General features: G+C 45.7%; 2 protein-coding genes across 2 annotated transcripts in view; both read left to right on the plus strand.

Moving 5' to 3' along the window:
* The window catches only part of PLAC8 (placenta associated 8), a 2,090-nt gene extending 715 nt beyond the window's left edge, over nucleotides 1-1,375 (plus strand). The window contains exon 3 of the mRNA XM_085872547.1: nucleotides 1,140-1,375. Within this exon, the coding sequence (XP_085728673.1) occupies nucleotides 1,140-1,181 (42 nt within the window). The 3' untranslated portion in view covers nucleotides 1,182-1,375. The remainder of the gene's footprint in view (nucleotides 1-1,139) is intronic.
* A 5,113-nt stretch (nucleotides 1,376-6,488) lies between these two features.
* Nucleotides 6,489-21,062, plus strand: part of LOC147029478 (natural resistance-associated macrophage protein 2-like) — a 166,682-nt gene continuing 152,108 nt past the window's right edge. The window contains exon 1 of the mRNA XM_085872536.1: nucleotides 6,489-6,789. The gene's annotated coding sequence lies outside the window, so the exon portion shown is untranslated. The remainder of the gene's footprint in view (nucleotides 6,790-21,062) is intronic.

Raw genomic sequence — 21,062 nt, forward strand, 5'->3', positions numbered from 1 at the left:
GAGCAATCCATGGAATCTTGGAATCTGAACATTAGTACCACTAATTCTGGATAATTACTGATACGAGTTTGAGAGGCTGGGTGGTGGGTATTGTGTCCATTGTCTTCATGGCTATGTGTTCGATTCCTCTTGGAGCTCAGCGGAGGGTTTTGGGATCTCTCCAGGGAATGGCGTGCTTTCCACGATTGTTTGAGCCATGGAAATTGTCCTGAAAGCTTGAACGCTCCTTCACCACAACCACCACCACCACCACCACCCATATTAATTTGTGCTGATAGGGTATTTTTTTTGGTCGCACACTCGCACAGGTGTCGTCCCATCCAGGTTTAATTCACACCACACCTATAAACTGTTCGAATTGTTTTGCATGCCAGGGCGTTTCCTCGATGGGTTCTTCAAGAGGGATGTTAAATCCAGCTTTTCCGTCCTTTCGCAATCGCCGGTGCACATTTTAAAAGATCCCTTTCGAAAGAGAAGGCCAGTTCGTTCCGGTACCCGGGACAAATTTTCCTAATTCTAGCCTGACGCACACAGCACGGTGCGATGGAATGACGACCTGTCCAGGGTTGCTTCTCAGCCATGGGAATTGCTTCGGCAGACCCACACTGGAAATTGATGTTGTGAATATTAACTTCGTCTTGGACGTGAAGTAGTTTGAGGAAGTGGAAGGTTTCAGACAGTTTCATTTTTTTTCACTCCTTCTGTGTTAAGCCTCTTGCGGCCACATTTACCAAGAACGTTACAAAACGACCATCACAAATTAGATCGACTATGGTTTTAGCCTGGCGTTGGCTTAGTGGTTGGGGTGGTGGCTTGGGATCCCGGGGTCCTGAGTACGAGCCCCGTTGGCCGTTGAATTAACACCAGGGGGTTGTCCCAGCCTCTCATCCTTCCGAGGTCGGCGAAATGAGCACCGGTGTACCGGTAATAGGGGACAGCCGTGCTTCTAACTAATGATGCAACCAGCAACCAAAAAAGGCAGCACACGAAGGGAACTATGGCTTTCAAAATGTTGATTACTTACCTTCGGATCATTTCCTACTTCACAAGCACATAACCTTTTGGAGTGTATATTTCTACCTGTTATACGTTCGCATCGGCCGACCGAGATCCACTAATTGGCATGTCATTTATTGCAGGAGTTGAAGACTCCCACACCACAGCAAATGAACCGGGCTTAACTTCTCCAAAACACATGAATGTTGTTTTTATGACCATGACTTGCATGTTGAATTTTTTTTTTTTTTAATGCTTTTCCTGTTTTATTACTCGCCTAATGTCAAGCACATTTGAGCAGATAAGGAATTTCCTAAAAGATTTGAAATTTGGTAAATTTGTGAGGGTTATAATAAAAGATACCTGCTATGTTATCGTTCATTGAGGAATTTGTTAATTTCTACATTACAGGTTACACAAAATCAGGTTCAAGGCAAGAACATGTTTTCATACAAATTACAAGGACCACGGTAAACAATCGATAACTGCGTCATGCATTGTGGGATTTGAACCTGGATTCTGAGCATCATCATTCATGAGCCATTGGTACAGATAACCAGAGAGTTGGTGTCAAAGCCACCCAATGCTCGCCTGTTTATACATTTATCGTTTTTAAAACACTAGTCTAATAATATTTTTTTTATAAAGCATTGCAGTGAAATCTGATCCAAATAATTTTAAAGCAATATATGTATTTGTATATTGTAATCAGTAAAAAAATAGTGTGGTGGATAAAAACATTGGAAAGGAAATAACTTGCACCAAAAACTTTAACATTTTCACGCTCACGCCGGGGGTATCGCTATAGCTCTCTGTTCTTCGAACAATCGAGCTAAAAATGTGAAAAGGGCAAGTCTGTTAAAACAGGTTTAAAAAAAATAAAATAAAATAAAATATTTTTAAGGACCTTATGGCAAAACAGTTGCATGGGCTCCGCCGATTAGGTAATACCGGGAAGAGAATTTCTCAATTTTATAGATAAGTTCACCCCAGAAAGGGAACATCCACAGATGTGTTTCGGGCTTGTTGGCCCTCGCCTTACGAGGGAAGCCTTTTTTTATACAAAAAAGGTAATAAATAAAAAATTAAAAACATTTAAACAGCTTGGGGTGCACACCTTGATCCCATGACAAAGGTACGAAGTTCAACAAGACTGTCACATGAGCATACACATGCACGTCAGCCCAAAGGTTGACAGTCAATCAAACACACACACTTCCTCAACCCGAATGATCGGAACGCTTGGTCATACAATTGGACCACTCCTCAATCGGAGGAGGTCCCAATGAGCGAGGAACAAAGGACCTCAAGTCGAGAGCAGATCCCATTACTGTGGTGGGTACCAGGAAGCAAGAACCACACCAGCTGTTGCTGCAAGAATCCTGTGAATGGGGTGACCTCGCGTGAGTGGGGTCTGCCGAACAGGCATGTAGGATGTCGGCCATTGTGAAGCTTTCAGTGCGAGTGTGAGAAATTCATGAGGTTATCCTGAAAACTCAATATCTCGGTGGGCTGTTACTGTGTTAGTGATAAGGTCCTTGGGTTTGAGTTTGGATTTTTTCACACTAGCCTGATGCAGGTGTGTGCGTGTGTGTGTGTGTGTGTGTGTGTGTGTGTGTGTGTGTGTGTGTGTGTGTGTGTGCGTGCGTGCGTGCGTGCGTGTTGCATTGCAGAAACCCCTTTAAACTCAGTGAAAACTTGACTGTCCACTTGTGCAGCTAGGGTAAATAAAACAAATATGACCTCACTGATTGCCTCATTGCCTCATATTTTTTTTTGCATTCGAAGAAAACAGTTCTTCACTATGGTGCAATGTCAGGGTCATGGTGAGAAATGGAAACAAAATAAAGGATGAGACGTTGGTGGAAAGAGGACGAGATAATAAAATCTATAACTCGGTCGGTCTTGGCGTGCCTGCGTGCATCCGTCCGTCAACAATTGTCCTACAGGGGACACCACTAATCAAGCCCAATCTGCAAACAGTATGATGTAGTCGAGTAAGGTGAGGATACATGGGCCGGTTTCAATTTACATTGAAACAAAACAAAACAAAAAACTCTTCCACCTTCATTTATAATAATGGCGAGACTCGTTCAGTCCCGTTTCTCATATCGATTGAACGCTAGCTATATTGAAAACTTATTTTTGAAACATTTCCATTTTATTCATTTTGCCCTATCAAGCAGCATTACCGATAATTATACACCGCCTTTTGAAGCATCACCAAGCAGGTCGCTCGACTTGCAACGCAGGTGAGAAAAGGAAACCAACAAAGAAGCAGCTGATATGGAATAATTTATTCACATGATTTTTAAAGGGTGAAAGTCAGGGCTGGATTTAGGCATGGGCAAGTTGGGCAGTTGCCCAGGGGCCTCCACAACCAGTGGGCCTCCACAACCAGGGGGCCTCCACAACCAGGGGGCCTCCACAACCAGGGGGCCTCCACAACCAGGGGCTTCCACAACTAGGGAGCCTCCACAACCAGGGGGTTTCCACAATCAGGGGGCCTCCACAACAAGGGGGCCTCCACAACTAGGGGGTTTCCACAACCAGGGGGCCTCCACAACCAGGGGGCCTCCACAACCAGGGGGCCTCCACAACTAGGGGTTTTCCACAACCAGGGGGCCTCCACAAACAGGGGGCCTCCACAACTAGGGGGTTTCCACAACCAGGGGGTTTCCACGACCAGGGGGCCTCCACAACTATGGGGCCTCCACAACCAGGGGGCCTCCACAACCAGGGGACCTCCACAACCAGGGGGCCTCCACAACTAGGGGGCCTCCACAACCAGGGGGCCTCCACATATTTCATGGAAAAAAAAATTGTAAGGAAAAATGTATTTGTGAGTGCCTGAATGGTAGTTGGTAGTTCGTGGAACAGATATAAGATATTCATCTTATCTCATTCTCTATTTTATATAGAAGTTCAGATTCTTTGTTGTTGAAAAATATACTTTATGGATGACTGTAAATATGTCTTGTCACCTTTTTAGTGTTCTAAGGAAGGGTGGGCCTCCACTACTGAAGGCTGCCCAGGGGCCAACACATGTCTAAATCCGGCCCTGGTGAAAGTTAATTTTTATTTATTTTCTCTGACATTGTAGTGTAATATTTCCAGCCTGTGTATAATACTGGATGCTGAGGATCTGTGACAGAAAAGTTGAACGTTTTGAAGTTCCAGGAACGTTAAAACAGGAACAGAAATGGAGTTTGAAAGGCCGAAGTGAAAGATTAAGGGGAAATGATTGTATCACATGTTTACTTTGCGAGTGAACTCTGTTGTTGTTGCATTTAAACATGTTCCTTGGTTCGTGGAACGGAAAAGGCAACACAAGATTCAGTGGCTGATAAAAGCTTTTGGAGTAAAGTAAGGAAATTTACAAGGAAATCAAACAGGTGGAGGCCATTCAGCCCATGGTGTCTGCGTGAATGCCATACTCATTTATCTAAACATGATCCAAGTAAGAGAATTCAATTTTTTATTAAATGATTTAATTAATTGTTTTTTCTTTTTCTTTTTACCCTTGGAGGGGGGGCATGGGTTTGGTTAAAACCACACATCAACCACACAACACCCCTCGATGAGGCCCCCACCAACAGCACTCCTTACACATGTACACAATCACCCATCAATGCTCAAACTACCTAAAAGTCCTGTCAACAGCCCCATACCCCTCTATCTCCATAACTTCCAGGTACCTATCTAATTCTAATTTAAACTGATCTACTGTTTCTGCTGCCACTACCTTTCCAGGGAGGCCATTCCATGCATTAACTACTCTCTGAGTGAAAGTCCCCTTCCTTACTACCGTCTTAACTCTCCTCTTATTTACTCTCAGGCTGTGGACCCTGGTCCGATCACTGTCTACTCTATTGAATAATTCATCTTCACTTATTTTATCTCTACCTTTCATTATCTTAAACATCTCTATCATGTCTCCTCGTAACCACTTCCTTTCTCATGAATAAAGCCCCGTCTCCGTCAGCCGCTCCTCATAGCTGAGTCTAGCTCGGCCCGGAATCAATCTAGTCACTCTGCGCTGAACACTCTCTATAGCATCTACTGTATGTCCTTCCTGAGTTGTGGCGACCAGAACTGCACACAATATTCCTGTACAATGTTAACACCTCCTCTTTTGGTTTATCAATGATCCCCCTCATTATACAGCTTAAAACCCTGTTTGCGTTACCTATAGCTGCCTGGCACCGTGCTACCTGTTTACCTCCCATATCTATGAAAACATAACCCCCTTCACCTTCAGTGGCGGAGGTAACTAGACCAGCATTCATAGAGCACATAGTCTCGCCTTGTTCATTTTGGAAAAAAAAATTAACTGAACAGGTTTTAGTTTACCATTTTAAAAGTTTGATCATTAGCTGAACACGCTACTATTTTGGCCCATATACGTAGCCGGATCATCCATGCACCCTACTATATGTCACATAGTTTCTTGGCATTGGTTATGAACGTCATAAATCAAATTCACTCACATGGGGTTATCGATCAGATATAAGAAGTTTCAGAAATTTTCGGATAAAGATTTCAATTCAACGAATTATGGCTGGAATACCACTTCACCAATGACGTCATCATTATCACCCTATATACCCCATGGGAGTTAATGGCATGCCAAGTTTCAATTTTTTTCGTTTTCATACATGTCTATACCTGTTGGTTTCCCAGCACACATGGGAAACCAACAGACATACACATGTATGAAATTTGAACGTGTACAGTTTAGATCCTGCACGTAGTTTTCCAAATGGGTACAACAGACAATTCTGCAGAACCAGAAATGATGGAATGTAAATAATTTATTAACCACATAAGATGTGAATACATGTCCATGTGAAATACTTGGATGTCATCAAAATTTCCCTTTCTTTCATGACAAACGACGCATTGTTCCGTCTTCAAATGTACACCAGAGGTTTGAGGCCTGAGGCCTATAAGTAGTGACCAAAGTTGTGGATGGAGGATTTGATCTTTTTCAGGTTACAATTGTAGGTGGAGTCAGGTCAGTAAGCCAAGCTCCATCCTGGAAGGACAGAACTTCAGACTGGCAGAGGATATTATCATGGATTGTCATGGAAATGGCTTTTCGGGGTTCAGATTGTACAGCTTAGAAATAGTTATTGCCTTCATGCATGTATTAGCATAAGAGTGAGGTAATTTAATTGTAATGGGATCATGTGTCAATATTTGCAAATAAAACTGTTCTTCCCTCCCTAATATTTGTCTAAAACCACTTCTTCCTTGAAACCCTTTTTAATGCTCTTTCCTTTGTAATCTGTCCTCAATGTGCTTTGAAAGAGGAATTCTGCCTTGCACAAAGGTGCTTTGAGCTTTTGAATCGAATCCCAAGGTTCAGGAGAGGGGGTTCCCTTTGATTTACGACTGAACAGCCAATCGGTGCATGGCAGACGGGGAGGTGTGACGTCGAGAGGTGGGGAGTCATGGGTGCCAATAACCCACATGCAAGATGGGTCAGGGTTCCAGTTGCCTTCCCAGAGTTCAAGTGGAGTTGAGTCCATCCAGGGGCAGGCTCAGTTCCATTTGCATGCTCAGTCCAGTCAGGATCCAGACAGGGTCCAGTTGGAGTTGAGTGGAGTGCCCAGTTCAAGTTCCAGTCCCCGGATTGCATTGCCATTCCAGTTTGCGGAGCCTGGGAGGGAAAGTATGTTCCCGCCTCTCGCCTGCAAATGCTCTGGGCCTCCCTGACCCCTCTCACACTGTTGTGGAGCCGTTGGCTCCAAACGCAACTGTTCGGCACCCGAGCAGGCCATAAAACAGGTATTTTCAGTCCTGTCGCTTCTTCTGGTTTTTCTCCTACGGTTTTCTCCGTTAAGGCCTATTTCATTGAAGACTTCCCGCTCGGACGAAACCTGGGACGTGTATTTCATTGTTGTAAAAAGTGGATAAAATGTTTTCATGTTCCCTGTTCTTCCTTCCCCTGTTCTGAAATACACACATTTATTCATTGGGTCTCATGTGAGTTATTTTGAGTCAGCCTGATCATTAAACCATTCAGTTTTGCAAGTCCTATAAACGACAGATTTGGTGGGACGTTTAGTGTCTCAGCTTAACCCCCCCCCCCCAAATTGAGTGTGATGAATCACTGCAATCACAATTTTGAATGGCTCAGCGAGGAGGAGGAATCCGGCGTGTCGCTCAATCAAACCAAATTTTGCTAGGTAAAGTGCAATTAAGCCCTCGATATGGCTCCCTGCATCTGGATAGGTAGCTCAGGAGACATACTTGTACAGAGGGTAAAAGCACAAGCCTAAAAGAATTTAAAAATTTTTTTAAATCCTGACGTTTCAGAAGAATACTATCTTCCGTCTTCAGAAGTAACAAGACACCAGACCAAGTTTCGGTCTGGTGCCTTGGTACCTTTAAGGACAGAAGATAGTGGTGCAGACGCTGAATTGACACCAAGGGGAGCTCTGGCTGCCGAGTTTAATAAATAAAAGCAAAAGTGTCTCTGTGGTTTTATGACTGGTAACTAACTACTCAGAGTCCCTTGGGCCAATCGACACCAAATTTTCAAGGTATATTCAACGGGTCCCGACTTTGGTTTTCTGTAAAATAATTTTCAAAGAAATTTCAACCTTTTCTTTTTGATTGTTTTTTTCAGATTTCTCATCGGTGGTATTATTTGGGTTATTTCTCCATTGTGGCAGAGCAGTCCCATCACTTTGTCCAACAACTACTCCGAGATCAAGGACCGTAGATAGATAGGATGGGAAACTCTGATTACGCGTGCTTGAGCCAAATGAGCATTGTCTCCCTTTCATTAGAGGTCCAACCAGCAACCGGATTACATGATATTTTAATGCCGATACCATCGGATATCAAAACCCAAAAAGTCAAATTAATAGTATTTCCGATCCCTTTGAGATACTTTGACCCTCATATTGGATGTGGATGATTTTAGATCCCTCAAGACCCTTTATACCCCTTATACACTTTTGACCTTTCTACCCCTTAGACCGGTGGTTCCCAACCTTTTCTATGCCCCACACCCCTAGGAAATGTTCGATTAATGTTCGCATCCCCTACAAAAGTAATATCACATTTGAAGATGAAGAAGTCTAATTTATAATTTTTGAACCACATACAATACTGTGGGTGAACAAATTGAACTTAAAAAAATAAGCTTTTAACTCGGTGCATAAAATGCAAGTATAAATTGAGCAATTAGATTCTAATTTATTCAGAAAAAATTGTAAACAGTAAAATCAATCCCAATTGTGAACATAAAATTCAATGACTTCTTTGCTCCTGCTTCTCATTCACGATTTTGTCAAAACGTGGAACTTTGTTGCTGACTGCGATCCATAGGTCTGCCTGTGGATTCAGGCGATTCCTAGATTTTGTCTGGATTGACAAAAGAGAACTGAATCCACATTCACACAAGTATGTTGTTGCAAATGGAATGAGGACACGGAGTGCTTTTCCACCGAGTCTTGGGAACATATCCAGTGCTGCACACCAAAACTCCACCAAAGTCTTGCTTTCAAATTGCATTTCAAGAGTTCGATTTGTCCGCAAATCAATAAGATCTTCCTTCAGCTCTTCATCATCTGACATTTTCTCCAAGTTATGGGAATATGGATTCATGATCCATTCTTCTGAAATCTTCAGGTCTCCAGCAGCAAAATATCCATCAAACGATTCTGACAGCATTTCCAAATGAGCCACAATTTCTTCATGCACAGCAAGAGTTATGGATCCAGCATCATCAACCATCTCTTCTAGTGAAGGAAAATTTGAAAGACTGCCTCTTTCCATCCTTCGATGCCAAAGGCGGTCAACGTGCTAAGATAAATCACACTCAGTATGGAGACACAATGCAAATTTGTAACACGCTGCAACCGTTTTCCAGTCCATCACCGCATGTACTTTAACCAGTCGCTCGCCCGTAAAAATGAACAAAGACAAATATCTTACGCCTACAGTGTAGGCGTAATGATGTACAATGATTGTCAGATGTTGCGTTATAATGATTTTGAAAGCAATACTCTGACAATCAGTTACTTTACTTGTATGTTAATTCTGTTATTCTCTCTTTTTGATTAAATAATCGTAAACGAGATTACTATCTACGCAACACAACCACCTACTACCACTTCTCAAGGCACACTGGTAGCTGGCTGAGTGGTGACTCGTGACTCGTCACTCAAGGACACAAGCCACTCTTTGTCGCACCCCCTGAAATTCCATCTCACACCCCCAGGGGGTGTTGGCACCCCAGGTTGGGAACCTCTGCCTTAGACACTTTGAGACACAAACCACAGAAACATCTAATCATCTTGCAATATACAGACGCCACTTTTATCCAGTGAGTAGTGCACAAAGTCTACCGAACCAGTGTGGGTCCCCTGCTAGTTAATAAATGATTGGGCAGTTCATGTCTGCCTTCTTGCTCTGTTAGTCAGGTGGCATTTGCTCATGTTTTGAAGGTACTTCAGAGAACTTTCCAACTCGAGTTTCCTGTTTTAGTTTAGTCGTTCACATGGTAATCTTACTATAATTCACCATCTGTCTGTTCCCAGGTACCGCAAAAATGGCTGAACCGATCGCGACCATTTTTTGGCTGTGTAATCCTGGGACCCCTTGGAGTAAAATAGGCATCAATATAATAGCATGACTCCGTTGATGGTTCCCGTAGGGAGCGGGTGCTTCTGGTAAAGCCAATGCATCTTCTGAAGTTTGTGCATTGTATTTTCATCATACGGTGATACTGCCAAGTTTCACGTGATAGTGGTGCAAAACTGACCGATACTGAAGACATGAAATTGATGCAAGTTCTACCATCAAATAATTATTACTTTGCCGTGTAACTTGACAATACATCATACGAGCAAACGAACAGTGTTGATAAAGAATGTGATGACATTCCCTTTTTTCAGGACTTGACTTAGTGTGGGAAGTATCAGGTGCGATTGGACATTTTGAATTGAACAGTCATCGATTCAGACCACTATAGATTCAGATTTGTGTCCATTTAATCTTAATTATTCCTGTTTTGAAAGCCTGTTTTTTTCTGGGATTGCAAAAGAAGAGGAAGGACATTGAGCTTTCATGTAGCGGCTCCGGCTCCTGCTGTCGTAGAGTGGTACGATTGGAAAGCTAATCATCAATTCAATTGGAACAAATAATTTGTGTCCGTTTAATCATGAAGATGTGCGTTTTAAAAGCTCTTTATTATTCTGCAATAGCAGGAACACTTTAGGAGGACGTGGAAGTAGCACACAAAATGACAGTATATATAGTAATACTTCTCAAAAAAATATTTTAAAATGTATAAAACTACACGCAAGGAGCACACAAGCAACAACTACGGTACTCGGTCGAGCGCATACCCCACCAAGCTGAACGGCTTGTGTTTTGTATCCCACTGATGGGCTGAATCTCGACCTCCACAATCTAATACACTTGTTCTTGTCACCTACCCAAGTCATCCACCAAGTTTCCTCTGGATCCATCCATAACTTTTTGAAATATGTCACATATCGTTTTTGGCCCCATCTCTCAACGGCGAAGAATCACTTATCCGGATCCAGATTGGGATCTTTACCAAAATCGAACCAATTCGTCCATGTCATACACCCAACCTGTCCACCAAGTGTTGTCCGAATCCGTCCACAGCTTTTTGAGATATCCTGTTCACAGACAAACAAACAAAAACAGGGGTGAAACCATAACCTCCACCTACCTTTGGTGGTGGAGGTAGTAGCAACAACAACAACGTGTTAGAAGAGATCCATTTTTCATTTGTTTCATTTCATTTCACATCTTCATTGAGATTCACAGATAGACTTCAAACATGTTTGTTTTGTGAAGCACAACATTTTGTCTATTGATTAAACCCGTCAGTGAAGCGACACGTACGCACGCCTAGTATTCTTGTATAAAATTTGAGAAGCGTCTATCAGTGTGTTTGACTTCCATGCACTCCTGAACCACTGAACAAAAAAGGTTGAAAAACAGTGGTTGTACCGATGGTGTGTACGGAAGGTTTTCGGGGGTTAAAAAAGAGAGAGATAGTCTTCGGGGTCTAGGTGGGGGGAATGTTAGTATGCATCGGATAGCACAACGCGCTGTGGGAAGTGGTATGACAAATCCGACGAAAACACAACTCTGGGGGAATATCCCATCCATAACTTTAGGGTAATTATCTGTTCCATAAGCATGAGTTCTTCCCTCGTGTGATTGAAGAAACACAGGAGAATACAGTTTATAACTTCTTAACATTAAGCTGTGGGAAGAGATCAAAAGAAACTGTGGAACATTGAGAGGTAGTGTTCTGAAGCTCCAGGACAGTGTTTCTGCTCTCACTGCCCAAGTGTCCCACTGCAACTTTGAGGTGCTGTTGGTTCGAGCACTTCCCATATTTACATGAATGAGCACAATCAGACCTTTATCTTTCCAAACATGAAGATATCCCAAAGGAAAATGTTTTGAGCCTGATTTAAAGGTCTTTTGCTGTTCACTGAACAGAGGACCAGAAAATAAAATAATTTTATTTGCAGACTGACAGAAAACCTTCAGCACCAATGGGAGAAATGCAAATACGTTTTGGGAGATTATGCATAAGAATTGAGGATTATTTGTATAAACTGTAATGAGACTACAACTTAACTTCTCCACCTACATGGCCTTCATCCACAGCTTGAGTACTGTTCTCCCCTCTGGGCTGGTGTCACTGCTTCACACCTTCCTCAACTTGATACCATGGAAACTAAGGTCTTCAACATCATTAGAAGCTGCTGCACTGAAACCGAGTCTATGAGCCTCTCACGTTGCCATCACAGACAGGTCGGTGGTCTCTCTGTCTTCTACCGCCTCCTTTCTGGTCTTGCACCCTCTGCTCTTTCCGTGCTTTGTCCCCCCCCTCCAGGATTCTGCAGGTGCATGCCGTCCACCATCGATTAACTCCGGACGTTCTGTTGAAACTCCCAAAATTGAGAATCACTGCTCACCTCCATTCATTTGTTCCTCACGCTCAGAACCAACTTCCACATTCTTTTCAATATCATTCCTCTCTCCTAATCTTTTCGATAGTTGTTCACCACCATCTTAAATCATCCTCAATCGAAGACCATGATATTTTCCACCCCCGTTAAACCTCCCCCCCCTCCACCCCCAACCCTACCTTCCAAATTTCCAGTTTTTCTTTCCTGAGAGTATACAAAAAACATCCAATCCATTGGGACCATACTCTATACAGAGTGTCGGTGCAGCCGAAGCAGTCTCCTGGGCTGTTGGGTACAATCCTGGACGGGTCGCCACTCCGACACAGAATACTCGAATGGCTCAATCATCCCAGCAAGCTGGTACTCATTTTGCCGACCTTGGAATGATGACAGGCTGAGTCAACCCCACCTGGTATTAATTCAACAGCCGAGCAGGATTTGAACTCAGGACCCGAGGATCCAAAGCCCACCACCCTCACCATTACAGTGGAGCAGATAACAAGATCAATCGTTCAAATAATGATACAAGCATGAAACTTGGCAGGAATATTTATTTTATGTCACTTTATGAGAAAAAAGTGCGAGCCACTTGAAATTCCAACATGGCCGCCATTTTCCAAGATGGCTGCCAGACGACCACCCAAAATAAGAACAGATAACAATAACAATCGTTCAAAGAATGATACAAGCATGAAATTTGGCAGAAATATTTATTTTAGGTAACTTTATGAGATACAACTGCTCGCCACTTAAAATTCAATATTGTACTGTACTGAAATGGGAGATGCTTAGCAGGCAGACACGAAGCGGAGGAACAGTCGAGCCGGGCTGTGTTGCACGAGTGCGAGCGCGGGCGTACTGTGCCCGCGGCTCCCCTTTATTCCGTACTCGGTACACTCACGAGCCGGCCGACTCCAGCATTACTACGACGCCTCAGACGGCGCGCACACCTCATATCCCTTGCCGACCCCCACGGCCACCTCCCATCATCACGCCCACCATGCAACATCACCATGCCCTTCCCCATAGGCCCGCAGACTCCACCACACTCCTCCCCCCTAAAACTATGATTATTAACTGATTACCATGATAAGAAGCATGCAGAACACGAAGGACTTCGTATAATAATCATGGAAATAAAATGAAAATAGCAAAGTATAATAGCACACCACATCATATAATGTGTCGATGCGAGCGAGTGGAGCAGCAAAGGTCAGGTCTGACCGCGTTACCGATATGAAGCAGCAAAATGAGAAGCACAGCAGCATTATGCAGCAAAAACGCCCCCCCCCCCCAGGCAGACCCGACGTAGATAAACATCCCGAGGCCGGCAGCCCGCTATCTGGAAATCGTGGCGCGCAGCCTTAGACCTTGGCCGGGGGCACTGAACAGCGCCGCTGGCTGCATGCATTTAATGCGCCAAAACAACTCACGCACCACTGTGGCGGATATGGCCGCCATGTTTTTCATGGCGGCCATATCCACCACAAATATGGCGGCCATTTTCCAAGATGGCCGCCATGTTTTTCTTCCCTACAATATTCATTGTTCTGATTAGGTCTGACAAGAACAACTGCATAGTGGGGTACAACTTAGTCCGTAACGATAGCATTTGCACCTTCCACTACATTGTGTCTTGCATCCACATTTCGTTAACTCCTGGCAGCTTTTAGCTATGGGAGCAAGGGCAGTCCAGAAGACCTTCCACGAGTCGTCTTCTTTGAACCAATCCCACTCGGACGGACACTGAGCTTCTGGCTGGCGGACTATTGCCTGGCTCCAAATGTGTCCTGCTTGATATGCAGCTCGCTTGGCATGTTCCGTGAGTGCTCCTTGTGTTGGTGGAATTAAATCATATGACCTCTGCTTTCGTGCAAAGAAAGCAAGCTGTGCCTCATTCACTGATGCAACTGAACTTGATCTGTCATACATCAGGACCACAAATTTATCCAGGATTTCTAGAGCAGATTCCTCAATCTTTGATGGGCACTAACTGAGTTTCGTGAAGATTACTGACGCTTCATCACATACATTCCATGTCTGCCCTGCTGTCCACAACTTTGGGCGGGGCACGTACTTCTCCTCTGTTATCCGAACTTGGATGCTGGAACATTGAAATGCTTGTACCATGAAAGGATGTACTAGCTGTGGTTGCTGTTGGATTGTGATCAATATTGTCCATAGCAGAGGTGGTGAAAATTCACTTACGTAGAACTGGTGGTCACACAACTCCTTCTTCCACATACTGGTTTACAACAGATTCGCCTAACTGGCAGATATTTCTAATACCCTGTCATACGAAATGCTGATACCATTCTCATGAAGCTTGTCAATAAGTTGTCGTTTTCTCGTCTTGGCAACACTATCATCCCAATGTATACAGCAAATGGTGTCTCATGGTATTTAGAATGCCGGTGGATTGCTGATCCTTCTCTGTAGTTTGTGTAGCAGTTGTACTACAACAGTTGTGCAATAGCTAAGTCTGATTTTACTAAACCATGTTTCAGATGTGACTTAATATCGACACCGTGTTCCATATTACACACAAACTGTAGAAGTGATGGAGGAATTGATTCTTCACCAGATCCTTCCTTGAACTGATCGTTGAATTTTGTCTTGTGATTAAGCATCTCTTTACATATGATAGCAGCAGCTTTAGCTAAGTGAATAGCTTCACCATATTTACTAGCATCAGCGAGAACTGAGACTATGTCATTTTTTAATGCTATCAGGACATCGCGTCCTTTCTGATGCGCTTCAAGCTCGGGAATACGCGAGAGTAACTGTTCCTTTAACCTTGTTGAGTTGACATCAGGAGAGTCCACACCGAGTTGATCTCATCTCTGCTTGTACAGTGAAGCTAAATCTGCCAGCCTAAATATAACTGAATCTGTTCCCTCGGTGGCAGTTCTGGTGTCAGTGATGTAGATGATAAGTTCTGAAAAAGCAATGGGGTACAACTCTTTACCTGGCTTTTTGCAGCTCTATTCTTGCTTAATCAAATTATGATGGGCTCGTTCTCGATTGTATACAGCTACCAGGCAAGCAGGATGATATTTCAACTCCAGCGCAATAGCAACGCCGGCACTGAGCTTTGTGAGGAGCTTTCCATCATTCAGAGTCCTGGCACACTCATTGGAGTCTTTCATTCAATTGCATTGTCATTGCTTGTCGTACAGTTGATGTTTCAGCCTCTTCTTCACACAAAAAACATACTGATGAAGGTTTTGGTGGATCTGATGTTCTTTGCCTCTTACTGCGGGTTTCTTCTCTGCATGTCGAAGTACTTGCAGTCGCTCTCTTCTGTGTCCTTTTTAGCTTTGTGCTATTGAACAACAATCTACAGCTTTAGTGATATTGTTACGTTTGAGGGGGGGTATGCATTCAAAGGGTAATTAGGATGTTTAATTAGGTATGCCATGCTGTTCGAGTTTACCAGGATCTCGATGTAATAAGTAGTAATTCAGTGGTGATAAGTTGTCGAGTAAATGTTCATTTCTTCAAGGGGGGAAATGATAATTGTCACGTAATTAGATAGGGACACGGGATAGGGTAAGTGTGTCTGCGTAAACCCCTTTTTGGTATTCTCTGGAGACTGGCCGTGATGTCACAGGACAGTGCAGCGGATGGCTCCGCCCCGTGATCACGATTGGCAGAAGGCGACGGCGGTGGGCCAATAAACGGCTCGATTGGAGGTGACGAGGGCAGGAGGATAAAAAGGTTCTGTTCGGGGTCGAAAAGGAAGAGGAAGAAGATTACAACCAAAAGATCGTGTTTTTTTGGTGTGGAAGCTGTTGCGCGGGGAGCATCCTTGTTGTTGTGCTGATTCGATCGTGTTCTTCATCGTGTCTTGGAGCCTTGCTGAGCCTCGTCCCTCACCTTGGTTGGCTCTGGGGTTCTGTTGACTCGGAGTACGGGGTCGAACGGCGGGCGGACCTGCCTCCCTCTCCTGCTCGCAACTTGGCGCCAGAACTGGTTCCCTGGCGGCTGTGAGCGTACTTGGGCCAAGACCAGGAGGTCGACAGCACCACGGTTAATCCTGCCCCCCTGATGAGAGCAAGGCCAGCTCGTCCGGCGCCGATCCAAGGACAGTTGCGTCCACACCACGGTCCAGCCTGACCACCAGAAATAGCTACGGGGTGTGTGTGTGTGTGTGTGTGTGTGTGTGTGTGTGTGTGTATGTGTGTGTATGTGTGTGTGTGTGTGTATGTGTGTGTGTGTGTGTGTGTGTGTGTGTGTGTGTGTGTGTGTGTGTGTGTGTGTGTGTGTGTGTGTGTGTGTGTGTGTGTGTGTGTGTGTGTGTGTGTGTGTGTGTGTGTGTGCTTGTGCTTGGCGCCTTAGAAGGTTTGAGATCTCTATATTCATTGGAATTGTCTGTGTTTTTCCCCACGCCCGATCCCACACCATCCCGTCGAATCGCCCCGGATCCCTCTTCTTGCCGAGTCTTGTTATTTCTGCTTAATAGTAAAAACGAATAAACATCATCAACTCAGTGAAAAGTGACTCGTGCCACCTTCCTCGTCCCGTTTGCGGTAGAGCGATTAGAACCGCCATGTTTGGGTTATAAATAAATAAACCGCCTCCATCGTTTCGGCTCATTCTACGTTGGCGGGACTGTTCAAGTCCCGTGGACGTCACATTGGTGTCAGGGTGTTGGATGTTCGAACCCCTCTAAATTATATTTGGTATCGGGAGAATATACCAAGATTAAAATCTCGCCACGAATTGGAATATAAAATTACTACAGAAAAGTGCGCGAGCGCAGGAAAATTTTGGCGGGATTTTTCAAATTTAAATTAATTGGCGGCAAACGGGACTTCTGCACCATGGCGGATGTGCAGATGTTTGAGGAGGAAGGCCACGTGTCTGGCAGCGAGTCGGGGGAAGAAGGGAGAGACGGGGGTAGGGTTGGAACCTCCCCCATTCCGAGCGTGGACCATGCTTCATTGCCCGTAACGTGGCCGGCAGTGCCGGATACCGGAGCGATGTCGATCCAGACACTGTTGGAACGTTTAATAGGGGACATGACGGTACAAATGGAAAATCAATTCGTGACACAGAGGGCAGAAATGACGGCACAGAGGGCAGAAATGGCAAATCAATTCGTGACACAGAGGGCAGAAATGACAGATCAATTGGGGGTAATGGGGGTACAGTTGGGTGCACGGATTGATTTAATGAGGGATGAATTGGGGGAAAATATGGAGAAAATGAAAACTGAGATGCAGGATAGTGTGGATGTTAAATTGGGAGAAATACAAAGTAAATTCGAGGATAGATTGGAGGAAACAAAGGTAGAAATTACATTGGAGGGGGAAAATATACGAAAAAAATTGGTAGATAAAATTGATGCAACGAACATTCGGGTTGATAAAGTGGATGAAAGCCTGGAACGTCATCGTGCCTGCGTGGATGCTCGTATGCAGCTGCAAGTTGAAGAGTGGGGAGAGCTGAGGAAGCAAGGGATGAATTTGGCGGAGGAGGTAAAAGAATTGGAGGCTCGTTTGGACGAACAAGATAAAATTATGAGCCAAGATGAAGTCTTGGATAAAGGCCTGGTAGAGCCGTCTTTTGTAAGTAGAGTGTCCGGGTTGGTTGAGGAGCAGCTACTAACTCGCGACGGAGCCTTGGAGGAGGTTGTGCAGGCCCAGAAGATCCTGCGGGAAGAGGTGAATCGGTCCATTCAACGTTTGGAACAGGAGGCAAAATTGACCCATGAGACCCTCACCACAAAACATCTTTGGCCACAGTGGGCTCCGAAATTGGATACGCAGCCACAAGGGTGTTTGATCCCTGGGCTGGATTCGGACAAGGGAGAAACTGAGAAGCGGGCCACCGTAAAAGTGATCCCCCTGGTAAATTTCGACGGGTCAGGGAGCGTTGAAGCTTTTCTGACGCAATTTGAGTGCATTTCCCGACTAAACAGGTGGAATGAGCAGGAACGTACAGGGAATTTGGTGGCAACGTTGCGGGGACCAGCCGCAGACGTGTTAAACGTGATCGCGGAGGGGATGTTGACCAGCTCCCACATTTGCGAGGCGTTGAGCCGTCGGTTTGGGTTCGCGGCAAATTGTGATCTGGTGCGGGCCCAGCTCCAGCACCGCAGATTAAAGCCGGGTGAGACGGTGCAGGAGCTGGCACAGGACATTTACCAATCAGTCAGGATCGCGTATCGGGACCTTACAGTGGAGGCGTGGGACAGACTGGCACTCGAGAAATTTTTAGCTGCTCTTCCTGACCCTGAGGTCCGAGCGCTAGTGGAGTTACAGGATCCACCCACCGTTCACCGAGCGGCCGAGTGCGCGGCCAGGCTGGCCTCGTGGAGTCGGCCGGGTCGGGTTCCAGAGAGGCCATCGGTGACGATCTGACAGGCGGAGATCCAGGATCAGGGAGGGGGGCTGGGAGAAATTGGCATTACCCAAATGTTTCAGGAAATTTGCCAGAAACTGTTAAGTTTGATAAGGGGTAATTCGGTAGTTGGTGTGCCAAAGCGGCGGGGTCCAGCCCAGCCAATAGAGCAATTCGATTATGGCCGAGGGGGTCCGGAACCGGAAGAGACATTACACCGATACCCACGGGGGCCTTTTATGGGGAGTTGTTTCCGGTGCGGGCGAAGAGGACACATGCAATGATATTGCCGGTACCCGGCGATGGAGAGACCCTCCAATAGACTTTCAAGCCCGGAGAGGATGAATCCTCCTGCTGAACCGCCAGGTCTATCCGAGATGCCCTTTCATAGGTCGGGTCCGGAGATCACTGTCGGGGGTCCGGGAGACCAGATCGGGCTGAGCATATCGGGCCATGCACGGCTGGTGAGATTGTGGCGAAGTCCCTCCTTTGGTGGAAAAAAAATGAATTGTGGGAAAATTGGCATGGGTTTGTGAGTTCTGCTGGGTTTTAGAGTGACAATCGGGACAGTGGGTAATTGGAAACAAAGCGGGCACGAGTGGCTGTCCAATGGCTGGTGCGTGGATCGGGTGAGAAGTGCTCTGTGAGTTGTTTTAAGTAAAGAAGTGAAATGTATGGTGCACACATTGTTTTTTTTATTGGGCATGGTGTGGTAACAGGGAAGGTCATGGTCGGTGAAGTGTTAGAAATGCAGGTGTCACATGTAAGGCCGATGGGGTGGGAGAGTCATGTGGGTTTTGTGGGTGGGGATGATGTGCTTGTCCACAGGGATTGCTGAAGATCATGGTGAGCGTGAATTGCGACCCCCTTCAAGGAGATTCACCACCTGGTGGCTAATGGTGACAGTGTCTGGAGGCAACTGGGAGAGGGTCTGGTTGGGCGACCAAGGCGGGTAGGACCTTGGCGACCCAGGAAGGCCAGAGGAGCCAGTGAGACCCCTTCCAGAGTGTTGTACGGGATTAGAGCTGATGGCTACCAGGGGGGAGGGAATCAAAGGGAGCGGGGCGGAGAAACGTCCGGGTTGGACTAAAGCTTACCTGTGGGCATGGTTGCACCTGAGATGCCCCCATCATCTTGTGGTAACCCACCCCACGGCCATGACGGGATTCAGCCTGCATGATTAAAATGAGGACCATGACCTAGAAATGTGATGATGACCATGGTGTGAGTGTTGTGAAGATGTGTGAGTCCACTCGATCCCGCACAACTTGACAGGTGCAGCAAGGGCATGATGTCCGCATAATTTTGGGGCAAGCAAATTTGAAAATTGGCTCCCCAGGTAACGCTGGGTCTATTAGCATCCACTGGGGGAGGCGGTCAAGTGTAAATATCCTGTGAATAGTGTCGTTAAGGCTTAGAGTAGGAATGTAAAGTATAAGTGTTGTGTTTTTGTGGAACCTTTTGTTTCCCCTCCCCAGATCACTGAAAGAGTGCTGGGCAAGAGCGATGATCCGGAGGATGGAGTGCAACTTCGCTCAGTGCTCACATGTGATAAAATAAAAAAAAATAAAAAATACAAAAACGAATGATTGTTTAGGCGAGGATAAGGCCATAAGGGGGTAGTACATTAAGCAGGATAGGTAAGTTAGCTGCGACTCGCTGCCCATTGCCCCTCCTACTTTATTTCGTTAGGTTAATTAGGTGTGAGTCAGTAAGTGTTAAGGCTGGTAAGGTAGCGCCTGTGATATACCTTGCAGGAGCTGCGGTACCAGAGGAGGGGGCAGTGTTACGTTTGAGGGGGGTATGCATTCAAAGGGTAATTAGGATGTTTATTTAGGTATGCCATGCTGTTCGAGTTTACCAGGATCTCGATGTAATAAGTAGTAATTCAGTGGTGATAAGTTGTCTAGTAAATGTTCATTTCTTCAAGGGGGGAAATGATAATTGTCACGTAATTAGATAGGGACACGGGATAGGGTAAGTGTGTCTGCGTAAACCCCTTTTTGGTATTCTCTGGAAACTGGCCGTGACGTCACAGGACAGTGCAGCGGATGGCTCCGCCCCGTGATCACGAATGGCAGAAGGCGACGGCGGTGGGCCAATAAACGGCTCGATTGGAGGTGACGAGGGCAGGAGGATAAAAAGGTTCTGTTCGGGGTCGAAAAGGAAGAGGAAGAAGATTACAACCAAAAGATCGTGTTTTTTTGGTGTGGAAGCTGTTGCGCGGGGAGCATCCTTGTTGTTGTGCTGATTCGATCGTGTTCTTCATCGTGTCTTGGAGCCTTGCTGAGCCTCGTGCCTCACCTTGGTTGGCTCTGGGGTTCTGCTGACTCGGAGTACGGGGTCGAACGGCGGGCGGACCTGCCTCCCTCTCCTGCTCGCAACTTGGCGCCAGAACTGGTTCCCTGGCGGCTGTGAGCGGACTTGGGCCAAGACCAGGAGGTCGACAGCACCACGGTTTCTCCTGCCCCCCTGACGAGAGCAAGGCCAGCTCATCCGGCGCCGATCCAGGGACAGTTGCGTCCACACCACGGTCCAGCCTGACCACCAGAAATAGCTACGTTGTGTGTGTGTGTGTGTGTGTGTGTGTGTGTGTGTGTGTGTGTGTGTGTGTGTGTGTGTGTGTGTGTGTGTGTGCGCTTGGCGCCTTAGAAGGTTTGAGATCTCTATATTCATTGGAATTGTCTGTGTTTTTCCCCACGCCCGATCCCACACCATCCCGTCGAATCGCCCCGG

The sequence above is a fragment of the Eptatretus burgeri genome, chromosome 3 (assembly GCF_056783735.1).
Source record: "Eptatretus burgeri isolate ZD-2024b chromosome 3, Ebu_testis_v1, whole genome shotgun sequence".
Taxonomy (NCBI): Eukaryota; Metazoa; Chordata; class Myxini; order Myxiniformes; family Myxinidae; genus Eptatretus; species Eptatretus burgeri.